The sequence below is a fragment of the Suillus fuscotomentosus genome (assembly GCF_016647785.1).
Source record: "Suillus fuscotomentosus strain FC203 chromosome Unknown F5891scaffold_51, whole genome shotgun sequence".
NCBI classification, from domain to species: Eukaryota; Fungi; Basidiomycota; class Agaricomycetes; order Boletales; family Suillaceae; genus Suillus; species Suillus fuscotomentosus.
In genome coordinates this window covers 218078-242388 of record NW_024539563.1, presented here as the reverse complement: position 1 = coordinate 242388, position 24311 = coordinate 218078, and the positions used below count along the sequence as shown (strand labels likewise).

Genomic DNA, 24311 nt, shown 5'->3' with positions numbered 1-24311 from the left:
TTTGTATGCTGTAGGTCGAACTGATCTTTTTCAACTTCAAGGTAGATATTATGTGCCCAATGGTCCTGTGCAATGAAGGGTGGCTTGGAGAACTTCAGGCGTTCGAAAAGAGATTTGAGTGGTTGAATTGACGCGGTGTGCGATATAGATGGGTATCCGAGTAGTATCTGTGCTGATGCCTCCAAAGCATACCTAACAGGTCAGAATAAAGCCGTGTTGCTTCGCATGCGAGACGATCCGAGCCGGCTAAGATACAATTGTTTGCTATTGCAAAACAATATAACCGGCCAGTCCGTATGTGCTAATGGAATTATGAAATGATATTGTTAACATATTGTCAACCGAAAAATAGAGCCACACTGTTGAGTGATGAAACGAAGTCGAAAACTGAAACTGTGCCATGTCCCCATTACTAGGCGCCACTTCCGCTCCTTCGAATACCTGGCAGCGCTGCACCGGCAGCTAGAAGCGGTGTCGACGACATAGATGCACTTGGTGTGGTTACATCCCCGCTAATAATATCCTGTATAGCAGCCTCCAGTGCATCCACTCTATTTGACATTTGCATCACTGCGAGATGGTTCAATCTGTAGGTTCAATGAAAGGTCACAGGAGGTCGCAAACGCACTGTGATCAAGAATCTGAGACGACATAGTGTCAAATTGGGTATCAAGTTGTTCAAGTAAAGTTTCGACCTGTAAGAATTGTTGATCGTCACTTGCAAGTCGGGAGGCTGCAGCAGGAACTCGGCAAACGCACAAAAGCTGTTAGCTCATGGGGGCTAGATATTTCACCAGGGTTGGTGGCAATGGCATGCTTTGTGGGAGTCTTTGAGCCTGAAGTAGATGGTTGCGGTGAAGCTCTTGCGGGTGTTGATGCAGGAGTAACTTTTAGCGGGAGCGCAGTCGACGGCATTTGACAAGCACTGGAGTTGTTCAATGCAGCACTTGGGCTACTACTAGTACGTGCAGCTCCAGGGTTGTATTATTACGTAATACCCCAGTTTGGTCCGGACTTGGACGCATATTTGAGTCTTGACTGTTCTCTCCACGACCTATTCAATATTCCGGCTCGAGTCCAACATCAATATTACCCGGCGTTGGTGTTTGTAGGGGCGTTTTATGAATGGCTCAGTCAGATTATCAGTACTCTTGGCATTTTATTGTTATCATGATTGCCAGAAAAACTGTACAGTTACATGTCACCGCAGATGTCGGACCACTGACGATCCGTTCCCGCCGGCCTATTTCAACATACTTCAAACCGGATCCGAATCAAAAGTAAGGTAGTGCAGCTGATTTTGCTGACCGTATGCATAGTGTTTCATGACTAGTGCTTTTCCGGGGTATTGAATCCTCCCGGGAGTCTGACACATAAAGTTTATGGAGCGTGGAGAAATCATGCTTCGTCCTGAAGCGACTCGGACGGTTGACCATTTCTGCAGCCTCTTGCTTGGTACAACTTATAAGTGCGTTACCTCGTTTAAGAATCGAGTCGATTCCAGCCACCTAATAGCTCAGACACATTGTACGTCGAGACAATAGATCACGATCCAAGATGAGTACCATTCTTGTTCCGGTAATGTCATCCTGCAGTTTCCGATTGCACACGAATTCCATCGGTTCCGGAGCCAGGTGTTCGGTCCTTATCGAACCCTAGTTTCATTAAATTCTAGAGCTTGTTAGGTATTGCTGACCAGACTATCGATACGCCAAATCAACCGGCACATCATGCATTTATTTCCAATGGCAGACCATGGGTATCATGGGCATGCCATTATGATGCGACACGTACATGCTAGCATCTTTAAGTACGTGGTTTATATTTGAGTCGTTTCATCTTGCCTTTACGCTTAACTTAAACCTGCCGCTATGACAGCTATGCAACACCGCGTTTTCTTGAACGGCCTGAACTGTTATTCCCTTCAAAGCCTCCATCACTATAAATACTCAAAACGTTTCTGAGAAATCTGTCTCTTCACTTGCGTCTCCCCTGTTTCCGTCCAGCCTGTCACTCATCTCGACATTCTCGATACGACTACGATGAGTTCCATGCCCCCTACAACATATGCTAGCACCCGTTCTGACTTTGAGACTACAAGGTTTATTTTACCTGACCTTATCAGCGATTGTCACTATCCGCTGCGGCTGAATCCTGACTGTCATCCAGTGTCTCGCACTTCTGAGCAATGGCTTCTTGACGGAGCGCATCTTGCAGAGCACAGAGTGACAAAATTTATGGGATTGCACGCAGGTGAACTCACTGCGGCCTGCTATCCCGATGCAGATGCTTTTCATCTCCGGGTCTGCTCGGATTTCCTGAACTGGTTGTTCAATATGGATGACTGGCTGGATGAGTTTGATGCCGACGGTACGTGGGGAATGCGTGAATGTTGCATTTCTGCGTTTCGCGATCCGATCAACTCCCAGACGGAAAAACTCGCCGGAAAGATGTGTAAATCGTATGTCGGTCTACTCTATCACGAATCTTCACTGTAGATTAACTGTTTGTATACTAGGTACTTCAGCCGCTTTATGCAGACCGGGGGCCCCGGCTGCACTGAGCGATTCATCCACGCAATGGACCTATTTTTCATTGCCGCGGCAAAACAGGCGGAGGACCGTGCCACGGGACATATCCCTGATCTTGAATCTTATATCACCGCGAGGCGAGACACAAGTGCCTGCAAGCCTTGCTTTGCCCTCATCGAATATGCAGCTCTGATTGATCTCCCCGATAAAGTAATGTCACATCCAGTTATCATGGACATGGAGGAAGCAACCAACGACCTTGTTACTTGGTCCAACGTAATGTCCCATTATGTCGTCGAATACTAGAGTACTGCTAACATCATTGTTGACAGGATATCTTCTCTTACAACGTGGAGCAATCTCGCCATGACACACATAACATAGTTGTCGTGCTTATGCGCGAACAAGGTTTAAACCTACAAGGCGCTATTGACTACGTTGACCGGATGTGCAAGGGTTCTATCCAGCGCTTTGAAGACAACCGTGATATCCTCCCCTCATGGGGAGAACAGCTTGACAAGCAGGTGGCTATCTATATCGAAGGGCTACAGAACTGGATGGTTGGTTCGTTGCACTGGTCCTTCGATACCACCCGTTATTTTGGGAAGAATGGGCACACCATCAAACAAGACCGAATCATCGAATTACTTCCCAAAAGGCCCTTGTAGAATTGATTCCTATTGCGTCGGTTTCTCTAGGTGAGATCGTTTTGACCTCTTTCGCTGCACATTTCTAACTGCGACTTATATAAGAATTCTAGATCATTTACTTCTTATGTACTATAACACTAGATGTCTTACTTCGGATCTATGATACTCTTTCATCCTGCCTACCTACCTTGCTCAAAAGGTTTTGGACCTTCGAAGTTCTATGAGTTCTCTGGTTCTCATGCGGTGCCTTGCAGTTTGATATGTTTTGTACCTACCCTTGTGTGGTTTTGTGATACTACTCATGCGTAACCATGTATGTAGAATAATCTGGTATGCTTGTGCAAATAGAAGTTGTTTGTGGATGCCTACAGTCGGCGGGTACTGGTAGCACCGCTCTTCTTCTACTTCTACTTCTACTTTCTCGTCCAGTAACCAGGCCTCAGGGCTCGCCGCAGTGATCGATTACATGTTGCTTCGCTCTTCTCTGCTCGGTGCCTCCGACACCATCAACGTTCTCAGGGGTTACTTCATCTAAATTAGTCTAAGGCACCATCAATAACACGACACCCTCGCGAAGTCAGACTCAAATGACGCACCCTCCCACGGTCAGCACCTGCCTCGATTAACATAACCGCAACCTGGGCATGAGCCGACTCCATAGCGAGATGAAGGGGTGTATTGCCTGAGAATAGCGCCTTGATCTAATCTGCTAAATAAATGTGATGATAAACCCACCTATCCGGTCGCCCGTGTTCAGCCGTAGTTTGGCAGTTGTTGAGCCTTCAGGAGGACTGAGCAGGAGTGCAACGAATCCCGTAGAGCCTGTCGTTGCTGCTCGATGCCTAAGAGAGCTTGAGTGAATAAGTTTATGGCGTGCAAGCGTTATCGATCTCACAAGGGCGTCTGGTTCGCCTTATCTTTGGCGTTTATCTGGTCGTCACTCATTTTATGGTTGCAAAATATTCTCGATGGATTCACATACGTCTGCTCCTCTTTCAATCAGGAACCTTCCGATCTGTCGATGTAGACGCTATTAGCACATGCACGCTTATAATACCAACGCCCACGTACGTCAATGCGAGACTTTGATGCCGCGTAGTGTCTGAGCAGCACATGTCAAACCAGTAGTAGAGATGATCTCCAGCGGGAACATTACTAACAGAGGAGTAATTCCCTTGTCGTTCTTTCTGTTTACTTCAGCCCCAGCACCCACTAGCTCTCGAACGACATCTTCATGGCCTGCGCTTACTGAACTCGAAGTGTATGAGTTCATGTTATGCACGTATGGTATTCAATAAATCATACCAGCTATGTGCAAGGCTGTCCATCCACTCTCATCCACGTTGTCGATTCCATCTGAGTTCTTCCCAATGAGATAGCACACAATTTCGGTCGAGCCGCTCGACGCGGCCCAATGCAGTGGGGTCCTACCATCCTGGGGTACATGCATCAGGCGGTCTAATAAAACTTGTGAAGGCTTGCTCACGTCATCGACAGCATTCACAAGCTTTGGATTCTCTTCTGTCAACGCACGAACAAGGGCAGGTTGATCTAGAAGATGGGAAGTCAGGCCATCAGATGTGAATAAGGAGACACCGCAAAAGCGCACTTTTTTGGGCGGCGGCATGAATGGATAAAGACATCTTAATCGCTCAGGCGGTGGTGAAGCAGAACCAAGCTTTGATATGATTACGCGGCTTACTGAGCTAACTCCTAACCCTATGCTATGGTCACGAGGATATATCTAGCGCATCCACTTATCAGATTGTGTTCGCCAACGCATTATCATGACATAGAAAAAGTCGAATATTTCTTTATGGTATGTACGTCCAGGAAGCAAGGGGAACATGTGTGAGTACGGATCTCGTGTTGCATCCCATACATGTTACTAGTTGTGTAGGTGACGTACTTCATCGCTACATCTCCCGTGCACATATAATCAAGGAAAAAGGACGACGTTCGGCACTACTAGCTTTAAACCCTTGCCATTCATATACGATCAACCCAACAGACCGCTCCAAGAATCCATAGGGAATACATGTCAATGCGTAAAGCTAACGACTTCATGCGTACAGTGTATCCCAGGCTTTGTTGGTGATATTGTCATCTCCCGTAACCTCTGTATTTGGAAGCGATGTTTTTTTTACAGATCGAGAACACCTGAGGCGGCCTGTTCAAAACGTTTAGAAGTTTACAAATGCATAGTTAGGTCATACGTCACCTATGGTCGTGAAACCGATGTTGGCGGAAAGGTCGGAGATTGCCAGCATTGAAATGGGCGGTCACCGGTCACGAACGAGGCAGATTTGGATGCGTCGCAAGTGCAAAAAATCGAGGCGGTGCTCGTGCCTTGTTCCAGGATTTCCGCTTTGCGGCCTGTCCATCTTGCTTGCGTTGCTTTCAATGCTAGCAAGGACGACGACGAACGAGCGTGAAGACCCGTATCGCTGCGCTGACAAATGGGTTCCAATTCCGTTGCATACGCCGAGTCTCAAGACAAATTGGAAGTAAGCTTTCGAGAGTTGCAATATGGGTGGGCTGGCTTCATGGACGACAAATGTGCCGTGTCAGTCATTTTGATTTGCCACATTCGAAGTTCGGATAGATTTTTTGGATTGGCACGGGAGCAATGAGTGCTGAGTGACCATTTTACTAGTAATCTTCTGGAAGACCATCGACCCTTTGGCACACGTTGCAAATCTGCAAGCGATCAAACTTTGAAACATGAGTGGTACCTGCCGAGCCGCCCAATACCCCCAAGTTCCAGCCCCTCCGTTTCCAATCCTCAATTGAGCTACCTTGTTGGATCTCGATGCTGGAAATGACCTACTATGACGATCTCATCACTACTGCTGGAAGTCCTTGCTGATTATGCCTCGCGGTTCCAGGGTCATTAACGCGACTGCACGAGAGTGCTCCGATTTGCGTCCTTTGGGATTTGCTGATGATCGTGATCGATCACTTTTCTCCCAGTCTGTAGTTACTAGCCCAGTACGGCTAATAAGAAAGAAAACGAATGGCAAAGGTGGATGGTTTGACGTACAAAGGTAGGTTCCAAAGCAGCTTCTAATAGCCATCCTGACATTGTAGGAGTTACTTTTCTAACGAACTCAGAGACTCGACTGCTTGTCGCAAGGTGAAGTTTTGAAGCCTGTTGCCTTCATTGCAGAGAGCGTTTTGCTAACGCAGTATTCGGAATGACAATATTGTAGTGCAGCTTTGCGAATGGGTGGTGTGGAGTCCATTGTGGCTATGCTGGGTTGTCTTTCTTTGCGACATCTGAGCTGAACGTTCTAGACTATCCAGAGTCCCGTTGATTTAATCGTCCTGATGGCCAAGCGAGGATTTCGAAACGAGTCGTACACCTGAAGAACAGAAAATACCGTTGCATGGAAGCTGTAGTATTAGCATTGGACGTCCATTTTACCGAAATTTTACCACGCCTTACATACAGTGACTCAAAAAGGAAATGCACAGCATGACTAATTTGACGAATTGTCGTCTCCCTCCTCCTCCTGCGCAGTTCATGTCACGATAGTAGGCTCTAGAGAAAGCTAGAAGTCCGTATGTACTAGAGTAGGAAAGGAAATGTAGTGTAATGTATCATCTGAAATGTAGTAAAGCAATTGATGTGAAAACCTCTGTGCAATTCATTTTTGACAGTTGCAGCACTGCGAAAACATTGAGCATACAGAGATCAAATCAAAAGATAATGCAACAAACCTTTCTAATATTTGGTATGACCCCCTTTAGCATTGAGAAGAGCCTCAACACGACGTGGCATGCTTTCATACAAGTTCTTGATGTAGTCCGTCTCGATGTTACCCCATTCCTCCACTAAAGCGGCCCATAGCTCTGTGAGATTGCGTGGTAAAGGGGTCCGAGTGCGCACTCGACGATTCAAATAGTCCCAAATGTTCTCGATGATGCTCATATCCGGGCTCTGTGCAGGCCAATCCAGCTTATCAATCTTCTTCTTCCGGAACCATTCTCCCGCCAATTTCGAAGTATGCTTCGGATCGTTGTCTTGCTGAAAATAGACGTTCTTTTTGTTGATGTCCAGGTCGCGGAAGGTCCCCAGCAAGTCATCATTGAGGATTTCGACATATAACTTGGCATCCATGTTGCCCTCGATGCGGGTAATGCGGCCCAATCCCTCTGCAGTTAGACACCCCCAAACGATGACATTTCCACCACCATGCTTCACAACCTTCTTTGTGTAGCGCTCATCAAACTCTTCCCCAGGCTTCCTCCAACACCACGAACGGCCGTCGGAGCCAAATAAATTGAATTTAGACTCGTCTGAGAAGACAACTGACATCCAGTCTTCTGCTGACCAATCAGCATGAGCTTTCGCCCATGCTAACCGCTTCTGTTTGTGAGCTTCTGTCAAAAGAGGCTTTGTACGGCGTACGTAGGCATTGAGGCCACATGCCCGAAGTCTCGTTCGGATGGTTTGAGCATTGATATCGGGGAAATACTTCTTTTGCAGGTCGGCAACATCATGTGCATGAGTGCGTGCCAGTGCCCGGACTGCGAAGCGAGCATCATTGGTCGTGAATTTGCGACGACGACCTGATTTAGGCTTGACATCATAGTAAGCTTCACTTTTAGCAAAGCGTTTCACGATGCGGCCAATTGTAGTGCGGTGGAGTTGAAACTTTTCAGCGAGGTCTCCATCAGACATGCCAGCAGCTTTGTCTCGGCAAATTCGAGCTTTCTTTGTAGGAGTTGTGTATTTTGTCATGGATGACTAGTGACAGCAAGGGTGTAGAATGAGTCTGCAAGTGGTGCAAGTGTGACGTTGTGCGGCAATGAGCCGACAAACACATTTTCTGTAAAGTCACACTAAACCTAAAAATGAAATGCACAGCATTCTCTTCACAAATATCTGGACAGCTCTCTCAGAAAGCCAAGTATCACAATAAAAGCATATGGTATTGAAAATATAGACCTAGTACACTACACTGCAACAAGTGGAACGACACAAAATGGTCTATTGCTCGAGTACGAGGAGGAATAGGAGAAATGTCGATGCTGTGCATTTCCTTTTTGAGTCACTGTATGACAGGACCAGTTGCATTGCATCTGACTCTTGGGCTTCATCTCAAGCTGGCGTCCTTTGGCTTCCGGGTGTGCTTTGTTTCCGCAGCTGGCCCTTGGTCGGGTGGAGGTCGTCATAGAAGCTACGTACCTACCCAATTCTGACCATATTGGCACGTTTGGCCATCGTCCTCTTGACTGAGTCATACTTTTGGCAGCGGAAATTTGATGGTCCTGTTATTCTGCACGTGTACTCGGCAGGGGATATTGATACTCATGGACGGCACGCTTTGTTGAAGGCCAAGGCCACTGGCAGCTGGCTCGTATTCGATGGACATGGTTCTGTTTACCAACCAACGAAAATTTCACCGTCCAGGCGCTGGCACCTCGCCAGCCCATGAGGCTGGAGTCCCTACCAACTGGTGTTGGGACAGCTGGAACGATGACCCTCCTAGCAGGTCGTCCAGAACACTTATATACTACAGTGGACTTCGCAATCATTCATCGCTCCCTCAGATACTCAAGTCTGCAAGCATAACTATCACAATCGCCGCGTCATTACTATCATGTCAGGCTTTCACCACTTCCAGACCAACGGAGTATCTGACCCGGCACCTGTGAGTTGTTAATCTTCTTGCTTCACATCATTGCGTTTTAAATCAACGCCTGCAGGAAAAACATCTTATCAATGAAACGTTTCAGTGTTTCTGGCATTGGCCACAATGTCAAGATTTGCATTGCAACGACTTCTTTTACGGCTACAATCTCTCCCGTCATTTACAAGAGAAACATGGAATTCACGGGTCAGACAAGGATCACGTTTTCTGCCTATGGAACTCTTGTTATTTGGAGCTCAATAAGGAGAGTCTTACGAGACATGTTGAGGAAAAACATCTGAAGATTGTGCACCCGTGCGGGTGCGGCAAAGAATTCTCGCGCAGAGATACTCTCAACAGACACAGGAGAGAGAAGCAGCATTAAATAGGGAGTCTTTTGACAAGGGATCCCGTTCTATCTATCTTCTATCCCATGACTTCAGTTTAAGTATCTGTTGTCTATGTTGCTTCCGACGTACTTACTAGCTCTGTTTATCCTGGTGGTATAATATTCATGTAGTACGAAACTCCATTTTTGAACAACAAATTTGTAACAGTTTGTCGATTTTGCAAGTTACTATCACGGGGGTGAAGTTATCCCAGGTTGATGTCATAAGTTTAAATTTACACCTAGCCAATCGCCACTATCATGTCAGGGCGCTTTCAACACTAGGAGTATCTGACTCGGCACCTGTGAGTTGTAAATCTTGCATGACATCATAGCGATTAAATCGACGCTTGCAGGGACATTTTATCAATGAGGTGTTTCAGTGTTTCTGGGATTGGCCACAATGTCAAGAATTGCATTGCAATGACTTGATTTGCGGCCGCAATCTCTCCCATCATTTACAAGAGAAACATGGAATTCACGGGTCAGACAGTACTCGCCAATGTATCTCTTGTAATAGCATGAAGCTCAAAAAGGAGAGTCTCGCGAGACATATCGAGGAAAAACACATGAGGATTGTGCACAAGTGCGAGTGCGGATCTACATATTCGCGCAGAGATTCTCTCAACAAACACAAGAGAACGTGTCCTTATCGTCCACACTGAACCTAGGGGGTCTTGACAAGGGATCCCGTATACGTACTATCTATCCTCTATCCCATGACTTCTGTTAGAGTGTCTGTTATCAAGCTTACATAAGCTCAAGCGCTCAAGTTCAACCAGACTGATACTTTCGGCTCCTTCAAGTCTCACCAAATATTACTGGAAGATGATACCAACATTCGGACACTCTTTCACAGACGACTCACAGACTTCTGGCAACCATGACAACTTCACCAACACATAATAGTATGACCAGCGTTGTTTCAAATAGTGTCAACAAATACAAATGCCTTGTGGGCGCATTCTTGGACTTGGGATGCATTTGTAGCGTCCAGCTTTAACGAAGTCTGGCTGGCGCAGGGTGGTGGCAACCAAGTTGTGGCCTATGTTCAATTGTTTACCGTTGCCCAGACGTATCAGGTTGTTTTTGGAATTTTCAATTTTAGTGTGAGATACTTTTACGCCGTTTTACCGTCACATGACGTCCGGATTCAGCCGGATTTCTGGAACCCCTCTGCTTTTGGGCAGGCAAGTCTTTGTGTGCTGCTTTTGCATTCTTTCTCATTGCCGGCCAATGCAATCTATGTTTCGAGTTCCTTTTGATGAACAATTTGCCAAACAAATCAAATTATCTTGTTGAGTCCCACCAGCTGCATGTGAATCCACGACAAACAAACAAATCTATGAGGAGGACAGTGCTAGTGCTAAGAGACAGAACTTCGAAGCTAGTTTGTGTGTGTGCGTGTGTGGGGGTGGTGAAATGTCTGTGAGTCTTGGATGGTTGTGCTATGGATCAGTGTGTGTGTGCGTGGATGGACGAGGCTTCCTCTATCAACTTGGGAAGACTGAATGCAGGTTGTGATTGTTAGTGCTGCTGTGGTCTGGTTCGGTCCGGTTCACAGAGGGTCGAGCGAGAACCAAGAACTGGACCTAGGTCTGGTTCTACCAGACTCAACGAACCTCGAACTGGACCTTGGCAAATGGTTCAGAATGGTCAGGTCTGGTCATTTTCAGGTTTGAATGTGAATCGAACCAAATTTATTTACAATGAGCAAAAAAAAACATAGGTAGGACTTGTTGTGGTGCCGCAGTCGATGGTCTCAATATCAAGAAGTAGGAGGGCATGAAAGATGGGGCATGGCATGAGAGAACAGGTGGGAGAGAGTTAGCACAAGAGAACAGGCACAAGAGGACAGGTACAAGAGAGCAAGCATGAGAAAATGGGTGCAAGATAATTGAAGATGAAGAAGTTACTCACCTAACACCTCAAACTCAATGGTTTTGGTTGCCTTTGTCTTTGTTGGCACATTGATTTTAGGGGTGGAGGCAGTGGTTTCGTGAGAGTGGGACAATGGGCTTGCAGGAGGAGTTGCAAAATGAGATGTGTGGTCTGATTCGTCAGTTTGAACAGTGCATATCATGACTTACCTTGTCAATGGGCCTCTGCATTTGATGGAAACAAGTAAATCTTGAAGCTTGAGAATCCCTGAGGCCAAAGTGGATCATCAAAGGAAGTGTCAAAGCACACTTCAACAAGCTTCTTTCGGTTCACGGTTCAGAACAGTTTGGGACCGGTCTGAACCAAAGTTGAACCGTTCGCCCAATGCCAGAACCGAGAGCCATATTATGGTCCGGTTCTGGCTGACACCTGGACCGTGGACCAAATCACAGGAGAACTGGACCAAAAGTCCGGTTCGAACCATGGTTCAGGACTGGACCACAGCAGCACTAGTGATTGTCAGCACGAGGCAGATGCTACAGGAAAGATGCATACTAGTGGTATGGACAGAGGACAACTTGACAAGCACCGCAAATTTGGTGAGAAGTGAATACAGCACTATAGAGCCTGTACGCATGTAGGCAGACACTCATATGTTGATCATTAACTAAAATCCAAAGTTGTTTAGAATTTGTTACAGTGTCACAGGGCTGTCACAACCATACATGCATCAATTTCACCTGGCCCAAGAGCTGACACACTTAAACACCTATCTCTACTTGTAGGTTTCTTAGACAGGGTCACACAGCTGAGACGAGAGCTAGAACAAATATGTAATCTCAGCATCCGGGAGGAAGACTCCAGGTGCTATAAGTACCTAGAACAAATATGTACTAAGTCTTTGTTAGTAGCTGGTACATTATACGAAGGTAATAGCACTTACATCTCAGTATCTGGGAGGAAGACTGAGATGCCTAATTCTACGAGAGACTGTTTTTATGTGCAGGTAGAGCACGAATGAATGAAAATTAATCTGAGACCTTTTGATATGATGTTCGGCCGATGATGAGCAAATGTCTGAGAAACGATGCACTCGCACCTAATCCAATGTGTCCGACATGCCTCTCAACACTACTCTCGTGCTGTCCATCTCACTTTATGATCATCCTTGGGAGCTGAAAAAAACATGCTGTCAAAGGCCTGTTTGCAGTACAGTACAGCAGGAAAGACTTACAACAGTCTTTATCTTGGTTTCACCTGCTAGGATTTGTTGAATGGCTTGTTGTCATCCGAATTGTCTGAGTTGAAGAAGACCAAGAGAGCCAATGGCAAGGCATGAGATGTCAAATAGAGAGTGCGAGCACAAGGGGAGAAGGGGCAGGCACAAGGGAGAGCTGACATCGGGCCCAAAGCTGCACATGTATCAAGTTTCATTCTAATATAGCGAGAAAAACACTCACAGTATAAAGTCTAGTGCCCACACAGACGAGCGTCTCAGTTCTGTTTCTAGAGACTGAGACATGAGTACCTATACCATACCTTATCGTAAACATATGCTGACACGACGTAGTCTTACCTATCAGGTACATGTTTCATTAATAAAGAGTTCTGTTTCCAGAGACTGAGACTCTTACCTATCAGACTCCTTGTGACCCTCTCACTCGTTATAAATGCCTTTATGGCATGTATAATATCTGTCCTCAAAGTTCTTGTCTTCACTATTATTGACCTGCATCCTTGGAACGACAGATGACTTAATAGTAGATCTAGAATAATAAACTAATGTTTGGTTAGAAAGAATGCAAAGCGGCATGCAAAGACTTGCCTGCCCAAAAGCAGAAGGGTTCCAGAAATCCGGCCGAATCCGGACGTCACGTGACGGTAAAACGGCGTAAAAGTATCTCACACTAAAATTGAAAATTCCAAAAACAACCTGATACGTCTGGGCAACGGTAATTGTTGCTTTAACACTGGTTTGGGAATGAAGAGGTCCGTATCTAACGAGGCACATCCACCTAATTCCCATTTTAACGGACGAGGTAGTCGCTTGTTGAATGTGACATAATCGGTGGACACTCGAGACTGTAAGCTCGGTGGAGATCGCTAACTCTCTTCGCCTCACTCCATTACTGTACGCTTCGACGCTCGGAGACTGAAGTTGCTTTCTGGAGCGATGATAAAAGTCATCACTACCGTTGGGGGGCCATGAATGAGCCCGCGATCCTTGTGCGTTCCCAAGCTCCAGCACGGGTTCAAGTTGCCACCTCAAGGTCGATCGAGAACAACGCCACTTTGCTGACATGCCATTGTAAGGCTACGAAGGACGATAGATGAATATTTGAATGCCCGTCGACGACCGGCAGTGTTGAGCTGAAGATGGACTCGTTACTTGTCCTCTTTCAAATGCTAGTTCTTCTTGAGAAGAGATTCGGAGTGTGTCTTTCTTTCGATAACATTTGAGCTGAACGTTCTAGACTATCCAGAATCCCATTGATACTCTTTTAATTGTCCTGATGGCCAAGCAAGGATTTCGAAACGAGTCGTACACCTCAAGAACAGAAAATGCCGTTGCATGGAAGCTGTAGTATTAGCATTGGATGTCAATTTTACCGTGCCTTACATATGACAGGATCAGTTGACGTCGCATTGCATTTGACTCTTGGACTTCATCTCAAGTTGGTGTCCTTTGGCTTCCGGGTGTGCTTTGTTTCCGCAACTGGCCCTTGACCGGGTGGAGGCCGTCATAGAAGCTACGTACCCAATTCTGACCATATTGGCACGTTTGTCCATCGTCCTCTTGTCTCAATCACACCTTTGGCAGGTGGTATTGCTATTCTACAGGTGTAGTCGGTAGGGGATATTGATACTCAATCTCATGGACGGTCGTTGAAGGGCAAGGCCACTGGAAACTGACTCATATTCGATGGACATGGTTCCGTTTACAAACCAACGAAAATTTCACCGCTTAGGCGCTGGCACCTCGCAAGCCTACGAGGCCAGAGTCCTTACCAACTGATATTGGGACAGCTGGAATGATGGCCCTCCTTGCAGGTCGTCCAGAACACTTATATACTACAGTGGGCTTCGCAATCATTCATCGGTCCCTCAGATACTCAAGTCTGCAAGCATAACTATCACAATCGCCACGTCATTACTATCATGTCGGGGGGCTCTCATTGTTACCAGACCAACGAAGTACCTGACTCGGAACCTGTGAGTTGTAAATCTTACATGATATCATTGCGATTAAATCCACGCTTGCAGGGACATTCTATCAATGAAATGTTTCAGTGTTTCTGGCCTTGGCCACAATGTCACCAATTGCATTGCAACGACCTCTTTCACGGCTACAATCTCTCTCGTCATTTACGTGAGACACATGGAATTGACGTGCCGGGCGGGGCTCGCGTTATCTGCCGATGGAGATCTTGTAATATGGAGGTCTATAAGTCGAATCTTGCGAGACATATAGAGGCAACACACATGAAGATTGTGCACACGTGCGGATGCGGCAAAACATTCGCGCGCAGAGACAGTCTCAACAGACACAGTGGAACATGCCCTATTGGTAGTCAGCATTAAATAGGGAGTCTTTTGACAAAGGATCCCGTTCTATCTATCTTCTATCCCATGACTTCAGTTTAAGTATCTGTTGTCTATGTTGCTTCCGACGTACTTACTAGCTCTGTTTATCCTGGCGATATTATATTCTAGTTGAAGTACGAAACCCTATAACAAATTGATAGCAGTTTGTCAATTTTGCGAGTTAGACATGATGCATGACGGCCAGGCGGCTTCTCTTACTATGCGCACTATTGTGTAATTGTGTCTGACAGCGTTGCACGCCCATAGTCTGAGTAGTACTATGACATGATCGTCATTCTAATTGTAGCAATGGCGGCATGGCATCAACCTCATATCTGTATGTCTATAAATAGGTTAAACAGAAACCAAGCGGAAGAGGATCATTAGAGTACTAGTAGCTAATAGATAAACTGAAATAAAATACTCGACCAAAACTCATGCACATCTGTTGTCCTCTGAACACGCTCGATCTCTTTCAAATGGATCGAAGCAGGATGCAAATGTTTTACGGAAGATATCTCAACTTAAACCTAGTTTGTGATTACCGTGAAGAACGTGGCATCAAATTAGAAGTTAGTATAACCGAACCTCGGGATCAAGCTTCAAGCGCTCAAGTTTATCACGTCAGACTGCGATACTTTCGGCCCGTTCAAGATGATACCAATATTCGGACACTCATTCGCAGACGACTCATAGACTTCTGGCAACCGTGAAAGCTTCATCAACACATGATGGTATAGCCAGTGTTGTTTCAAATAGTGTCAACAAATACAATTGCCTTATGGACGCATTCTTGGAACCTGGGATGCATTTGTAACGTCCAGCTTTAACGAAGTCTGGCTGGCGCGCGCAGGGTGCCGGCATCCTTGTGGCCTATGTTCAATTATTGCTTCAACGTCCGTATCTAACGAGGCACATCCACCTAATTCCCATTCTAACGAACGAGGTAGTCGCTTGTCGAATGTGACATAATCGGTGGACACTGGAGACTGCAAGCTCGGTGGAGATCGCCAACTCTCTTCGCTTCACTCCATTACCGTACGCTTCGACGCTCGGAGACTGAAGTTGCTTTCTTCCAAGGGAGCGATGATAAAAGTCATCAATATCGTTGGGCGGCCATGCATCCATGAATGAGCCCGCGATCCTTGCGCATTCCGAATTTCCTAGCACGAGTTCAAGTTGCAACCTCAAGAGCAACGCCACTTTGCTGACATGCCATTGCAAGGCTACGAAGGACGATGGATGGATATTTGAATGCCCGCCGACGACCGGTGTTGAGCTGAAGATGGACTCGTTACCTGTCCTCTTTCAAATGCTAGTTTTTCTTGGGAAGAGATTCGGAGTTACAAAACGTTCGATTTCGCGGATGGATTGCAATTGAGGATGTCAAATTTCCTGCATTTATTATGATACCTCTCGGAGTAGTAAGTAGCAGGCGTCTGCAGAGCCCTTTTGCTGCTTCGGGCTACTTTTGGACTGTACACGAGCGCTGATGGTGACCCTTTTTGCTAGTAATTTTTGCAAGGCCATAGACCCTTCAGCAAAAACTGTAACCCCAGCAACGATTAGGATTCACAGGTACTCGTGGAGCTGGCAGGAGTATTTCCCAGGTTCCGAATCTTGATTCGTCGATATTCTCCCCTGGTTCGATGGATCTCGATGCAGGTTCGAGAACGGTCTACGACGATCTCGTTACCATTTTCCCGGAAGTCAGTTAACACGGGCATATGAGACTGCTGGGACAATCGCGCACATTCATAAGCTGATGATCCCTTTCACCATGTACAAGTTTCTTCTCTCTCAAGTCCAATGTAACCTTGCATACACGCTTACAACGTTTGGCGGCGGCGACAAGGTGGCCTCTAGAAAAGCTTCTGGTCGTTCTAACTTCGTAGTGCGGGAGAGTTACTTGCCTCACGATGCGCAAACTCGGGTCAAGGGTCTGTCTGCGGGGATGCGAATTCACGGTCAATATTGTAGGGAGATTCTGGGAGAAGCTCGACCTATTATTCTCAACTGAAATCGGCTGGGGAACCAGCAATGCTTACCTGCAGATTAGGTCTTTTGTACGTCCCTCATAGACCACTCCGAGATAGTGCTGCTTCAATGTAACAACTTGATCTAACAGGCATTTATGGAGAGCATCTTGCATCGTTTGGGGCGTGTAGTCGCAGTGGCATGGCGGTGCCTTTTTTTTCCCCAAAAAATAACAGAGCTGATTGAACCGCCACAGTTCCGTCGATGCTGTATCTGATGGTTTTGTTAACCAGGGAGGATATGATAAAAGCGGGATTGCCTCAAGAACCTAGCGTTAACGCGTAAGTGAAGCGTTGACGCCCCGATAACGTCAACGGTCAGGGACTAACTTTACCACGCGCATTGTATGCAATCTGAAGTTTTTTTATTTATTTTCATTTCCTTCCTGGTTTGAAATACGATATCTGCACACCTCCATTAGCTTCTGGTTAATCCGCAGCCGGTCATTGGCCAGTCGATGGGTGGCATAGAAGTACTTCTAGTCTCGGTATGGCACATCGGCCTTCCCTCAACCAAGTCACACTTTTTCGCGGATGGAACTTACTTCTCTGGCTTTCTGTAATCATGCACGCGTACTCGCCAGCGACATCGATACTCGTGTATGACGCGCTTTGCCGAATGCCAAGGCCATTGGCAACTGACGCTTATTCTATGGTTGTCTTCTAACCAATCGGAAACGTTTGCAGCCCGAGAGGTAACTTCCTGGCACCCCACCAGGCTGCCAACCCATGAGGTTCGGGGCTTTTTGTGAACGGTGCCCTCCCCCAAAAATTCATCTATAAAGCCCCCTGTTAAACGCTTCAATCTGAAGCAGATACACTTGTCACAACCATCGCCTCCCGCACCTATATGTCGGACAACCTCGCAAGCAACGACTTTGTTTTCTTAGAGCCTGAGCCTGTAAGTTTCGACTCCCCAGACAAGGCATCATAACCATCAAACTGACTTTCACAGTCGGGCTATACTTTTGAGCAGATGAATGAGTGTCGATGGAGCAGACCAGATGGCTCGCACTGCAGCTACCCATTTTTTGGCCACGAGCTTTCTGCTCACCTCCGTGAATACCATGGAATTCGTGGTGGAGACAAGTTGCGCGTCCGTTGCTCTTGGGAAGATTGCACCAAAGAGCTCAATAAAGGAAACCTCTCAAGGCACGTGGAGGGAACACACCTCAAGGTCGTATATCCTTGCGACACCTGCAACAAGACTTTCACGCGCGAATACAATCGTAACAATCACCAGGCAATTTGTTCGGTTCAGCAGGCAGTAGATGTGAGACCTGGTCATCACCTTCCTCGCATACGCCTGACTGATTCGCTATTTCAGCGTTGTTTCGGTAGTCTCATAAGTTGAACAGATGCCGGAAGAAATTCAATGGCGTTCGAGGTCTTCATGCTTGACTCGCTTGAGTAGTTCTTGTCTTCCTCACTTCAGCTCGTGCTTCTATGAATTTGTATACTCGAGCTCCATGACATTTACGTTGGTGATAAGACGTATTAGTTACCATATTTTAAAGTTGCATGTTACACGACAGCGGTCGTTTAAGAAATTGTATTTGATCCCTTGGCAGCCTGCCTTGTTTACGGTGTATGAAGTGATACGATGCGGGTAGCCTTCTGTTCTCAGTTCTACTATCATGTCCGAGGCGTTCGGATGTCGTCATATATAACCACGAGCGCCAGAACGTTGACACGCACTTCACTCAACGGCGTCAAATAACTCTAATTGACGCCTCCGTCCATGAAAACAGAATATCAATATCAATATTCTTGACGGATCGAAATCGATCGTGAAGTAGCTAGCTGATTCCCCCCAAGAATCAGCCTGACCTTCTGCCTCGCAGCAAAGACAGATAGTATCCTATGCGAGGGGAAGCGTTCTGGAAGATAGGCCAATTCTTTTCCAATTAGAAGTTAATGGTACCGCTGATTCTTGCAAGAAACATGAGCCACTAACTAGTATCTGGCGTATATGCTCATGCTAATGATACTTAGTTGCAGGCTTCCTATAGATGGGTCGTAATTGGACTCCTGGAGAGGCTAGTCGCTGGTACAGTTAACTGTGTTCACCGTCATATATCGCGTGCTATAGAGATCAGTGTAAATTTATTAGCTCACCATATGCGACGCCCCGTCAGCTATCAGTGGACGTGTCGACAGCACGCCAATAGTAGATATAGATATGCATGATATTGTGGACGTCGAGAGTTTAACGTTTAAACCCGGATATTGCCGTGCATTTCACACCTTCCATGATTCGAATGGAACTTCGGGTCCAAGCACTCAGTACTCAGTACTCAAGTTCTGTCTATTCATGGCTGGTCCCCGTAACACTAGCAGGGAGCTTCGGAGGGTCGGACTCAAGAGCCGGTATCGCTTGTACAATGGTCCAAGTGCTGTGCTGAAGACCCAGGATATATATCCGCTATCAGGTACTTCAACAGTGGCTTCTGACACTGTGACCAACTTCAAACCGCAGGCCCTTGTCGGCCGCCGGAATCAATAAGTCGTTCACAAGTACCTCCACCGACCAATGTCACATACGGCTCTGAGAAAATTGATTGGTCAAACCAGTACTTTTTAGACTCTTTCGAGGACAGACCTTGTCAGCAGGGCGTACTACTTGCGAACCGAACATACGCAATACTTGAGCCAACGCCTTAGTACAAGCAGGTCATGTTTTCGATCCCAGACTCCATCACAAAGTTCGAAGACGAACTTGTTGAAAGCTGTAAGCTCTGAATCGTCTACCTCTCGAGAAAACTGTGACAGTGCGCATTGATGAAATCCTGTCCCATCTACTTTGGCTGGTGACCTGGGATGGGGCTATTGTACTCCTGCGCGCCCTTTGTGCCATGCCCATAATGGTATTGCCGACTCTGGTGATGGAGTTCTCTCAATGTGCGTGGACCGGATTGAGTCAGGACGGAAGATGAGAAATTCATTGATCATCGAGGATTCATGATACGAGCCGGCGAATTCGGCTACCTGCGTGGCTATGCAGCCATAGAGATGGGCGTCCGAGTTTTCTTCTAGCCTCCAATTACTGTGTTGACCTACGGATGGCGTCATACGCTCACCTGCAAGTCGACCCCGTCAGGATGCGTCAGGCAGCCTATTTCAAATCGATGCCAGGCCGATCAGGAAATGTATGGTGGATGTACTAAATAGGCATTAGTTCTACATCAGCGTCCCACTACCCTTACCGTGTATCCTTATCGGATTATCGTCCGATGACCGCGGTAGAGAGGGAGGAAGAGTACATGAGGTGACGGATACTGAGGACAGATGAACGCATTGGATGAAGACTAGGTGTTCGAGGTTTTGACTGAGCGGGGAGGTGAGTTAATGGTACTGCGTTTGGAGGTATTCTATTTGGCTTACCTGGTGTTCCTTCTGACAGTTCCGGGGATAGATGCAACGAGTATTCTGCAACCATGCCTCCTATTCCCGTCAATTCAACTATACCCATATGTAGGGGTGAGTAAGATCGTCACGCTGGTTAAACTCAGCTGAGCAGAATGACTGCAACAGTGAGTGTTTTTGGAGTGGCGACCGCTAACCGGGTGTTTCATGCAATATCATGAACTGTGCAGTATGCATTGAACAGATGTGGTCACAGCTGCTGTGGGGCGCAGAGATACATCTGATCGTTCAAATATTCAAGCTTCGAGCCTTGGCGTGCGCCGTGCTCTTAGCTCTATACGCATCGTCTGAATTATTGTTCGGAGTTGCAATTTGAAATTTGAGCATCAATATTGCGGATGGAACGCGACGATGACAAATTTGCTGGTGTCGTTCAACATACTATCACGATGATCATGAGCTCAGACGATCCCTTTGAGTCTCTGAGAGACCATCGACCCTTTGGAAAACCTGTGCAGGTTGCGACTCTGAAGACGGGTTAGCGAAACTCGGAACTACAGGTGCCTGTCAAAGATCCAATATTCCACAATCTTTATTTGTCGACTGAGGGCAGCCAGATGACAACGCTAAGAACAGATGACAACGGTCTCACAGAAGCCTCTGTTGATTCTACCCTGTGATAAAAGAGTTCTTGCAATACCCTAGGGCGACAATCTCCGAGTCGCAGACAATCTCTTGGGTGGTTCGATGTTATTGGTCAACGAGGAGCTAGGTTCCAAAAGAGCTTTGGCCATCCTGACATTGTAGGATCGCAGAATGGCTTGCTCAACGAATCACAGATATCAAGGGTTTATCCGCAAGGTAATGGATCCAGGGTTATTCTTGCATGAACATCCCCTATCGTCAGTCATTAAGGATCAGGCGATGCTCACCCGCAATCAGGTCTTCGTGAATCATTCACTGTTATCATAAAGTAATACGAGACGATGCAGGTTTGACGTACTGCATTTTTACAACAAAGGCTCGCGAAGAGCGTCTCGGTGTCACAAGGAGCATTATGATAGTGCACACAACTGTAGTGACACAATGATGGTGCGCCTGCCTTCTACAATTCCCGAGCTAATGAGACCACTCGCTGGAGTTATCGTAGATGCCATTATCCGATTGTCTTTATTGCTCGTAGGGCTACCAAAGTCACTGATCATTCATAAACAGCTCGTGTGGGGTGTGACTACTAGTATTAGTAGCGTCTAAGACTTCGAGCGCTTAAATTAGCGTCTCAGACTGGAACGCTAAATATTAAATTTACCGCGTATTACGTATGTGGCCAACTTTTCTCTTTTCGTTTGTCCTGAACCCTATCGACTTTTCACTCACATTTTCGGCCCAAAGGCCTTGGCCTTTGGCCTGCTGGCGGGTGGAAATCGCAATGGAAGCTGCATTCCAATCCTGGCATGGCACGCTTGGCCATCCTCAATTCTTCAAACCATATTTCCAACGAATGAAAATATTCGATGCTTCTCGAATTTTTGTAATACCACACTCGGCGGCATACACCAATACCACGCTTTGATGTCATGCTGATGCGGTATCTGATACATATCACCATCCAGGCGCCATGTCTGACATCTGACACATATCCCATCACTTCACCGTCCAGGTGCCATGTCTGACACCTTCATACACGGATGAGATCTCAGCCCGAAGGGACCGGTACTACTGCCAACCGGCACATATGGTTTGTCTATCAACGCAATGAAACGTTCACCGTCCAGGCGCATTTACCCAGTGGCTCCCCGCCAGCCCATATTATGCCCTCCAGGCTAGGAATGGGAGAGTTGGGACGGTGGGCCTCCTTGCAAGCTTGACTTAATAAAAGGCGTTTCGCTTTCTGGAAACAGTGGGCACAACCTCAATACTACTATGGCACATAACCAGGTCATTTTTGCCTTCTCACTGGACGTCGCGGCGACTGAACCTTTCTTGCAGCAATACCATGTTATCAACGAATTATTCCTATGCATGTGGGATGATGCATACGGATTACATTGCAACGCGTTTGTACATGGGGGCGATATGGCAACCCATCTCCGAGAAGCTCACGGAATTAGGGGCCCGGATAACCTCCCCGTCCTTTGCCGTTGGGAGGGTTGTAACGCTCCGATGAACAAAGAAAGCCTTACGCGCCATGTACAAGGAACGCATCTCGGGATCAGGTATCCTTGCAACACCTGCGGCCGGGTATTCACGCGTAGATACGGCCTGGAAGTGCATCAGATAAACTGCCCTTAATGTCAGGACTTTCTCTCCCTCATGTATGACCGACGCTGATTACTCAATTTTAGAAAATAACGGGTGGTATCATAGTGGCTTGACTTGTGTAGATGCTGAAGCAGCCGGCAGGAACGGCGGACTGATGGGTAGGGGGAAACCTCACGTGGAATAGTGGTTTGAATTGCGTAGATGCTCAAGCAGCCGGCAGGAACGCGGACTAATGGAGGTAGGGGGACGGAGAAATGGAGGGGACATGGGTGTCCCCTCCCCCAGATATACGTCCTACTATATAGACCTGTATCTAAAAATGTGAAAAACGCCGGAGCGGGCTACTGAGTGTTACAAGACTTCTTGTTTGACTGGTCGATTCTCATTTTCAGTGTCGCACTTGCGGCGTTTACCATGGCATCTTGAGGTCAATCGGTGCTTTGGTGGATTCATGTACCACATGCAGCGTCAGTACATTATTTCATACCCTGCAGCATAGCCAGTATGATTTTTGCTGTCAATATCTTGAATAGCAAAACAACAAAGCGAACTTATCGGATTGAATGTACATATCAACAGCGGGTACTGACATAAGTATTTGTCTCCAGTCTTTTGTGCATGGAAGCGACTTCTGTTCAGCTGCTCTAGTTAGTGTCCGAAGCATTTAAGTTTGAAACCCCTATCTACGAATGGAATAACAATGAAGGGTGCCTTATAAACCACTCGACCACGAGTAGCACTTGAGCCGTACTTGCGAGTAAATTGACGGTCTAAAATCCACTCACTTGCGTAGCAGGCATTTGTTCTTAAATACCATTTACAATCGTAGTGTAGCTCATTAGATTGGTACCCTTCGACCGAGAGGCGCACACTCCAAAAATTATGATTCGTACAGCGAGATATGTACTGGAAGTGACCCCAGATCTCTGTTGATGCGCTAGAGCAACAATGGCAGCCCTTGTGGAGTGTTTTGTTGCAATGCGTAGTGGCGGCGGCGGCGACTCTCAGTAAACGCATATTTTGTAATTGCAAACCAAAATGTTCTTTGCCATACATGACGTTATACAAAGTCTGAACCATGAATTGGCGTGATTACATTACTTTAGAGTTGTATCATAATATATAGGAAATTTAGAAGCATTGGACTTACAAAATACCGCAAAAGGTGAGGAAAACGTTTCCAGCCTGGGCCCTAGTCTGACAAGCCGAGAAGCGGCAGTATCAATTTAGACGCAAGTAGCCCGCATTATAAGAAATATAGACTGACAACCGAAATGGATAAACTATACATGCTTGGCAGGTTTGTTCAGCTCCGGACGGTTGCTTGTGTATGAGCTCCATAAATTTCGGCGAATAGACTCGGACGGAGGTACTGATTAATGGGAAAGCTAGTGTTATATATCAATACGCCGTCTGATTTTAATTCGCAGTCAGAAAAATACCTCATGATAAAAGCTTCCGAGTCTGGCTTGCGGCAGAGGACGGTAACAACACAAAATCGCCCAGAAACGAGGCATTCCGACTTGAAAGATGGGGGCATCATGACTCATGGAGAGCTCTTGAATAAATACAAGACTGTCCCAACGGACAGTATGAGTCCGATGTGCTGGCCGGCGTTGTTTTCGTAGGCTATCTCGAATGTTATGCTGGGTTGTATAAGCTCACTTGCTGAGCGTCGAGCGGCTGGTGTGCACTGCCAGTGATACCGTGACTGCTCGATATCCAAGCTTGAATCCGGTCAAGTCAAGATGTAGGGTAGCTTACTACCTGCTCAGTGCTAGAGCCAGATTCAAAGTTCTCTCGAATGCGATGAATATGGCTATATGGCTATGGAATAGACAAGTCATTGATATCTTGGATTAACTCGAAGAGTCCACTGACTCACAACGAGCGGCTCGAGCGAGTCAGTGATTGTCAGTGAAGGTCCCACACGGAAATCGGTGATTGACTCGTCTCCCGATTGTGGGAACTGC

General features: G+C 46.6%; 7 protein-coding genes across 7 annotated transcripts; 4 read left to right on the top strand and 3 right to left on the bottom strand.

Annotated features, from left to right (window-relative positions):
• Nucleotides 1-138: 138 nt before the first annotated feature.
• On the bottom strand, nt 139-983 carry F5891DRAFT_568941 (uncharacterized protein). The gene is made up of 3 exons (XM_041372309.1): nt 760-983; nt 629-695; nt 139-570 (listed from the first exon to the last, which is right to left on the bottom strand). Exons 1-3 carry the CDS (start codon nt 913-915, stop codon nt 413-415), a joined length of 381 nt encoding a protein of 126 aa, XP_041222473.1. The 5' UTR covers nt 916-983; the 3' UTR covers nt 139-412.
• Nucleotides 984-2003: 1020 nt separating this feature from the next.
• F5891DRAFT_1150080 (isoprenoid synthase domain-containing protein) lies at nt 2004-3375 on the top strand. Its single transcript, XM_041365117.1, has 4 exons — nt 2004-2461; nt 2519-2807; nt 2864-3229; nt 3284-3375. The coding sequence occupies exons 1-3, from the start codon at nt 2043-2045 to the stop codon at nt 3197-3199; spliced, it is 1044 nt and encodes a 347-aa protein (XP_041222472.1). The 5' UTR covers nt 2004-2042; the 3' UTR covers nt 3200-3229; nt 3284-3375.
• A 245-nt stretch (nt 3376-3620) lies between these two features.
• F5891DRAFT_958050 (ankyrin repeat-containing domain protein) lies at nt 3621-4454 on the bottom strand (the record flags this gene model as incomplete). The annotated part of the gene is made up of 5 exons (XM_041375532.1): nt 3621-3722; nt 3778-3863; nt 3917-4023; nt 4077-4111; nt 4266-4454. The coding sequence occupies 5 exons, from the start codon at nt 4452-4454 to the stop codon at nt 3621-3623; spliced, it is 519 nt and encodes a 172-aa protein (XP_041222471.1).
• Nucleotides 4455-8526: 4072 nt separating this feature from the next.
• On the top strand, nt 8527-9269 carry F5891DRAFT_568801 (uncharacterized protein). The gene is made up of 3 exons (XM_041372307.1): nt 8527-8708; nt 8758-8841; nt 8897-9269. Exons 1-3 carry the CDS (start codon nt 8622-8624, stop codon nt 9203-9205), a joined length of 480 nt encoding a protein of 159 aa, XP_041222470.1. The 5' UTR covers nt 8527-8621; the 3' UTR covers nt 9206-9269.
• Nucleotides 9270-15296: 6027 nt separating this feature from the next.
• Nucleotides 15297-15880, bottom strand: F5891DRAFT_1051540 (uncharacterized protein; the record flags this gene model as incomplete). Its single annotated transcript, XM_041362501.1, has 3 exons — nt 15297-15452; nt 15475-15578; nt 15643-15880. Coding segments are annotated over 3 exons (369 nt in total), but the record flags the coding sequence as incomplete, so codon positions are not given.
• A 1636-nt stretch (nt 15881-17516) lies between these two features.
• F5891DRAFT_568697 (uncharacterized protein) lies at nt 17517-18318 on the top strand. The gene is made up of 3 exons (XM_041372306.1): nt 17517-17611; nt 17666-17983; nt 18038-18318. The coding sequence occupies exons 1-3, from the start codon at nt 17561-17563 to the stop codon at nt 18062-18064; spliced, it is 396 nt and encodes a 131-aa protein (XP_041222468.1). The 5' UTR covers nt 17517-17560; the 3' UTR covers nt 18065-18318.
• A 3673-nt stretch (nt 18319-21991) lies between these two features.
• Nucleotides 21992-22697, top strand: F5891DRAFT_1051531 (uncharacterized protein). The gene is made up of 2 exons (XM_041362500.1): nt 21992-22369; nt 22422-22697. Exon 1 carries the CDS (start codon nt 22000-22002, stop codon nt 22366-22368), a length of 369 nt encoding a protein of 122 aa, XP_041222467.1. The 5' UTR covers nt 21992-21999; the 3' UTR covers nt 22369; nt 22422-22697.
• Nucleotides 22698-24311: the final 1614 nt, after the last annotated feature.

Bases quoted from the DNA above. Each gene is read 5' to 3' on its own strand.
- F5891DRAFT_568941 (XM_041372309.1), bottom strand. From the start codon at position 915: ATGCCGTCGACTGCGCTCCCGCTAAAAGTTACTCCTGCATCAACACCC. The intron at 696-759 runs GTGCGTTTGCCG...CAATTCTTACAG, and splicing joins CCCATGAGCTAACAGCTTTT to GTCGAAACTTTACTTGAACA. The intron at 571-628 runs GTGCGTTTGCGA...ACCATCTCGCAG, and splicing joins GTCTCAGATTCTTGATCACA to TGATGCAAATGTCAAATAGA.
- F5891DRAFT_1150080 (XM_041365117.1), top strand. From the start codon at position 2,043: ATGAGTTCCATGCCCCCTACAACATATGCTAGCACCCGTTCTGACTTT. The intron at 2,462-2,518 runs GTATGTCGGTCT...TTTGTATACTAG, and splicing joins GCCGGAAAGATGTGTAAATC to GTACTTCAGCCGCTTTATGC. The intron at 2,808-2,863 runs GTAATGTCCCAT...CATTGTTGACAG, and splicing joins ACCTTGTTACTTGGTCCAAC to GATATCTTCTCTTACAACGT.
- F5891DRAFT_568801 (XM_041372307.1), top strand. From the start codon at position 8,622: ATGAGGCTGGAGTCCCTACCAACTGGTGTTGGGACAGCTGGAACGATG. The intron at 8,709-8,757 runs GTGGACTTCGCA...CAAGTCTGCAAG, and splicing joins CAGAACACTTATATACTACA to CATAACTATCACAATCGCCG. The intron at 8,842-8,896 runs GTGAGTTGTTAA...CAACGCCTGCAG, and splicing joins GAGTATCTGACCCGGCACCT to GAAAAACATCTTATCAATGA.
- F5891DRAFT_568697 (XM_041372306.1), top strand. From the start codon at position 17,561: ATGTCGGACAACCTCGCAAGCAACGACTTTGTTTTCTTAGAGCCTGAG. The intron at 17,612-17,665 runs GTAAGTTTCGAC...TGACTTTCACAG, and splicing joins TTTTCTTAGAGCCTGAGCCT to TCGGGCTATACTTTTGAGCA. The intron at 17,984-18,037 runs GTGAGACCTGGT...TCGCTATTTCAG, and splicing joins CGGTTCAGCAGGCAGTAGAT to CGTTGTTTCGGTAGTCTCAT.
- F5891DRAFT_1051531 (XM_041362500.1), top strand. From the start codon at position 22,000: ATGGCACATAACCAGGTCATTTTTGCCTTCTCACTGGACGTCGCGGCG.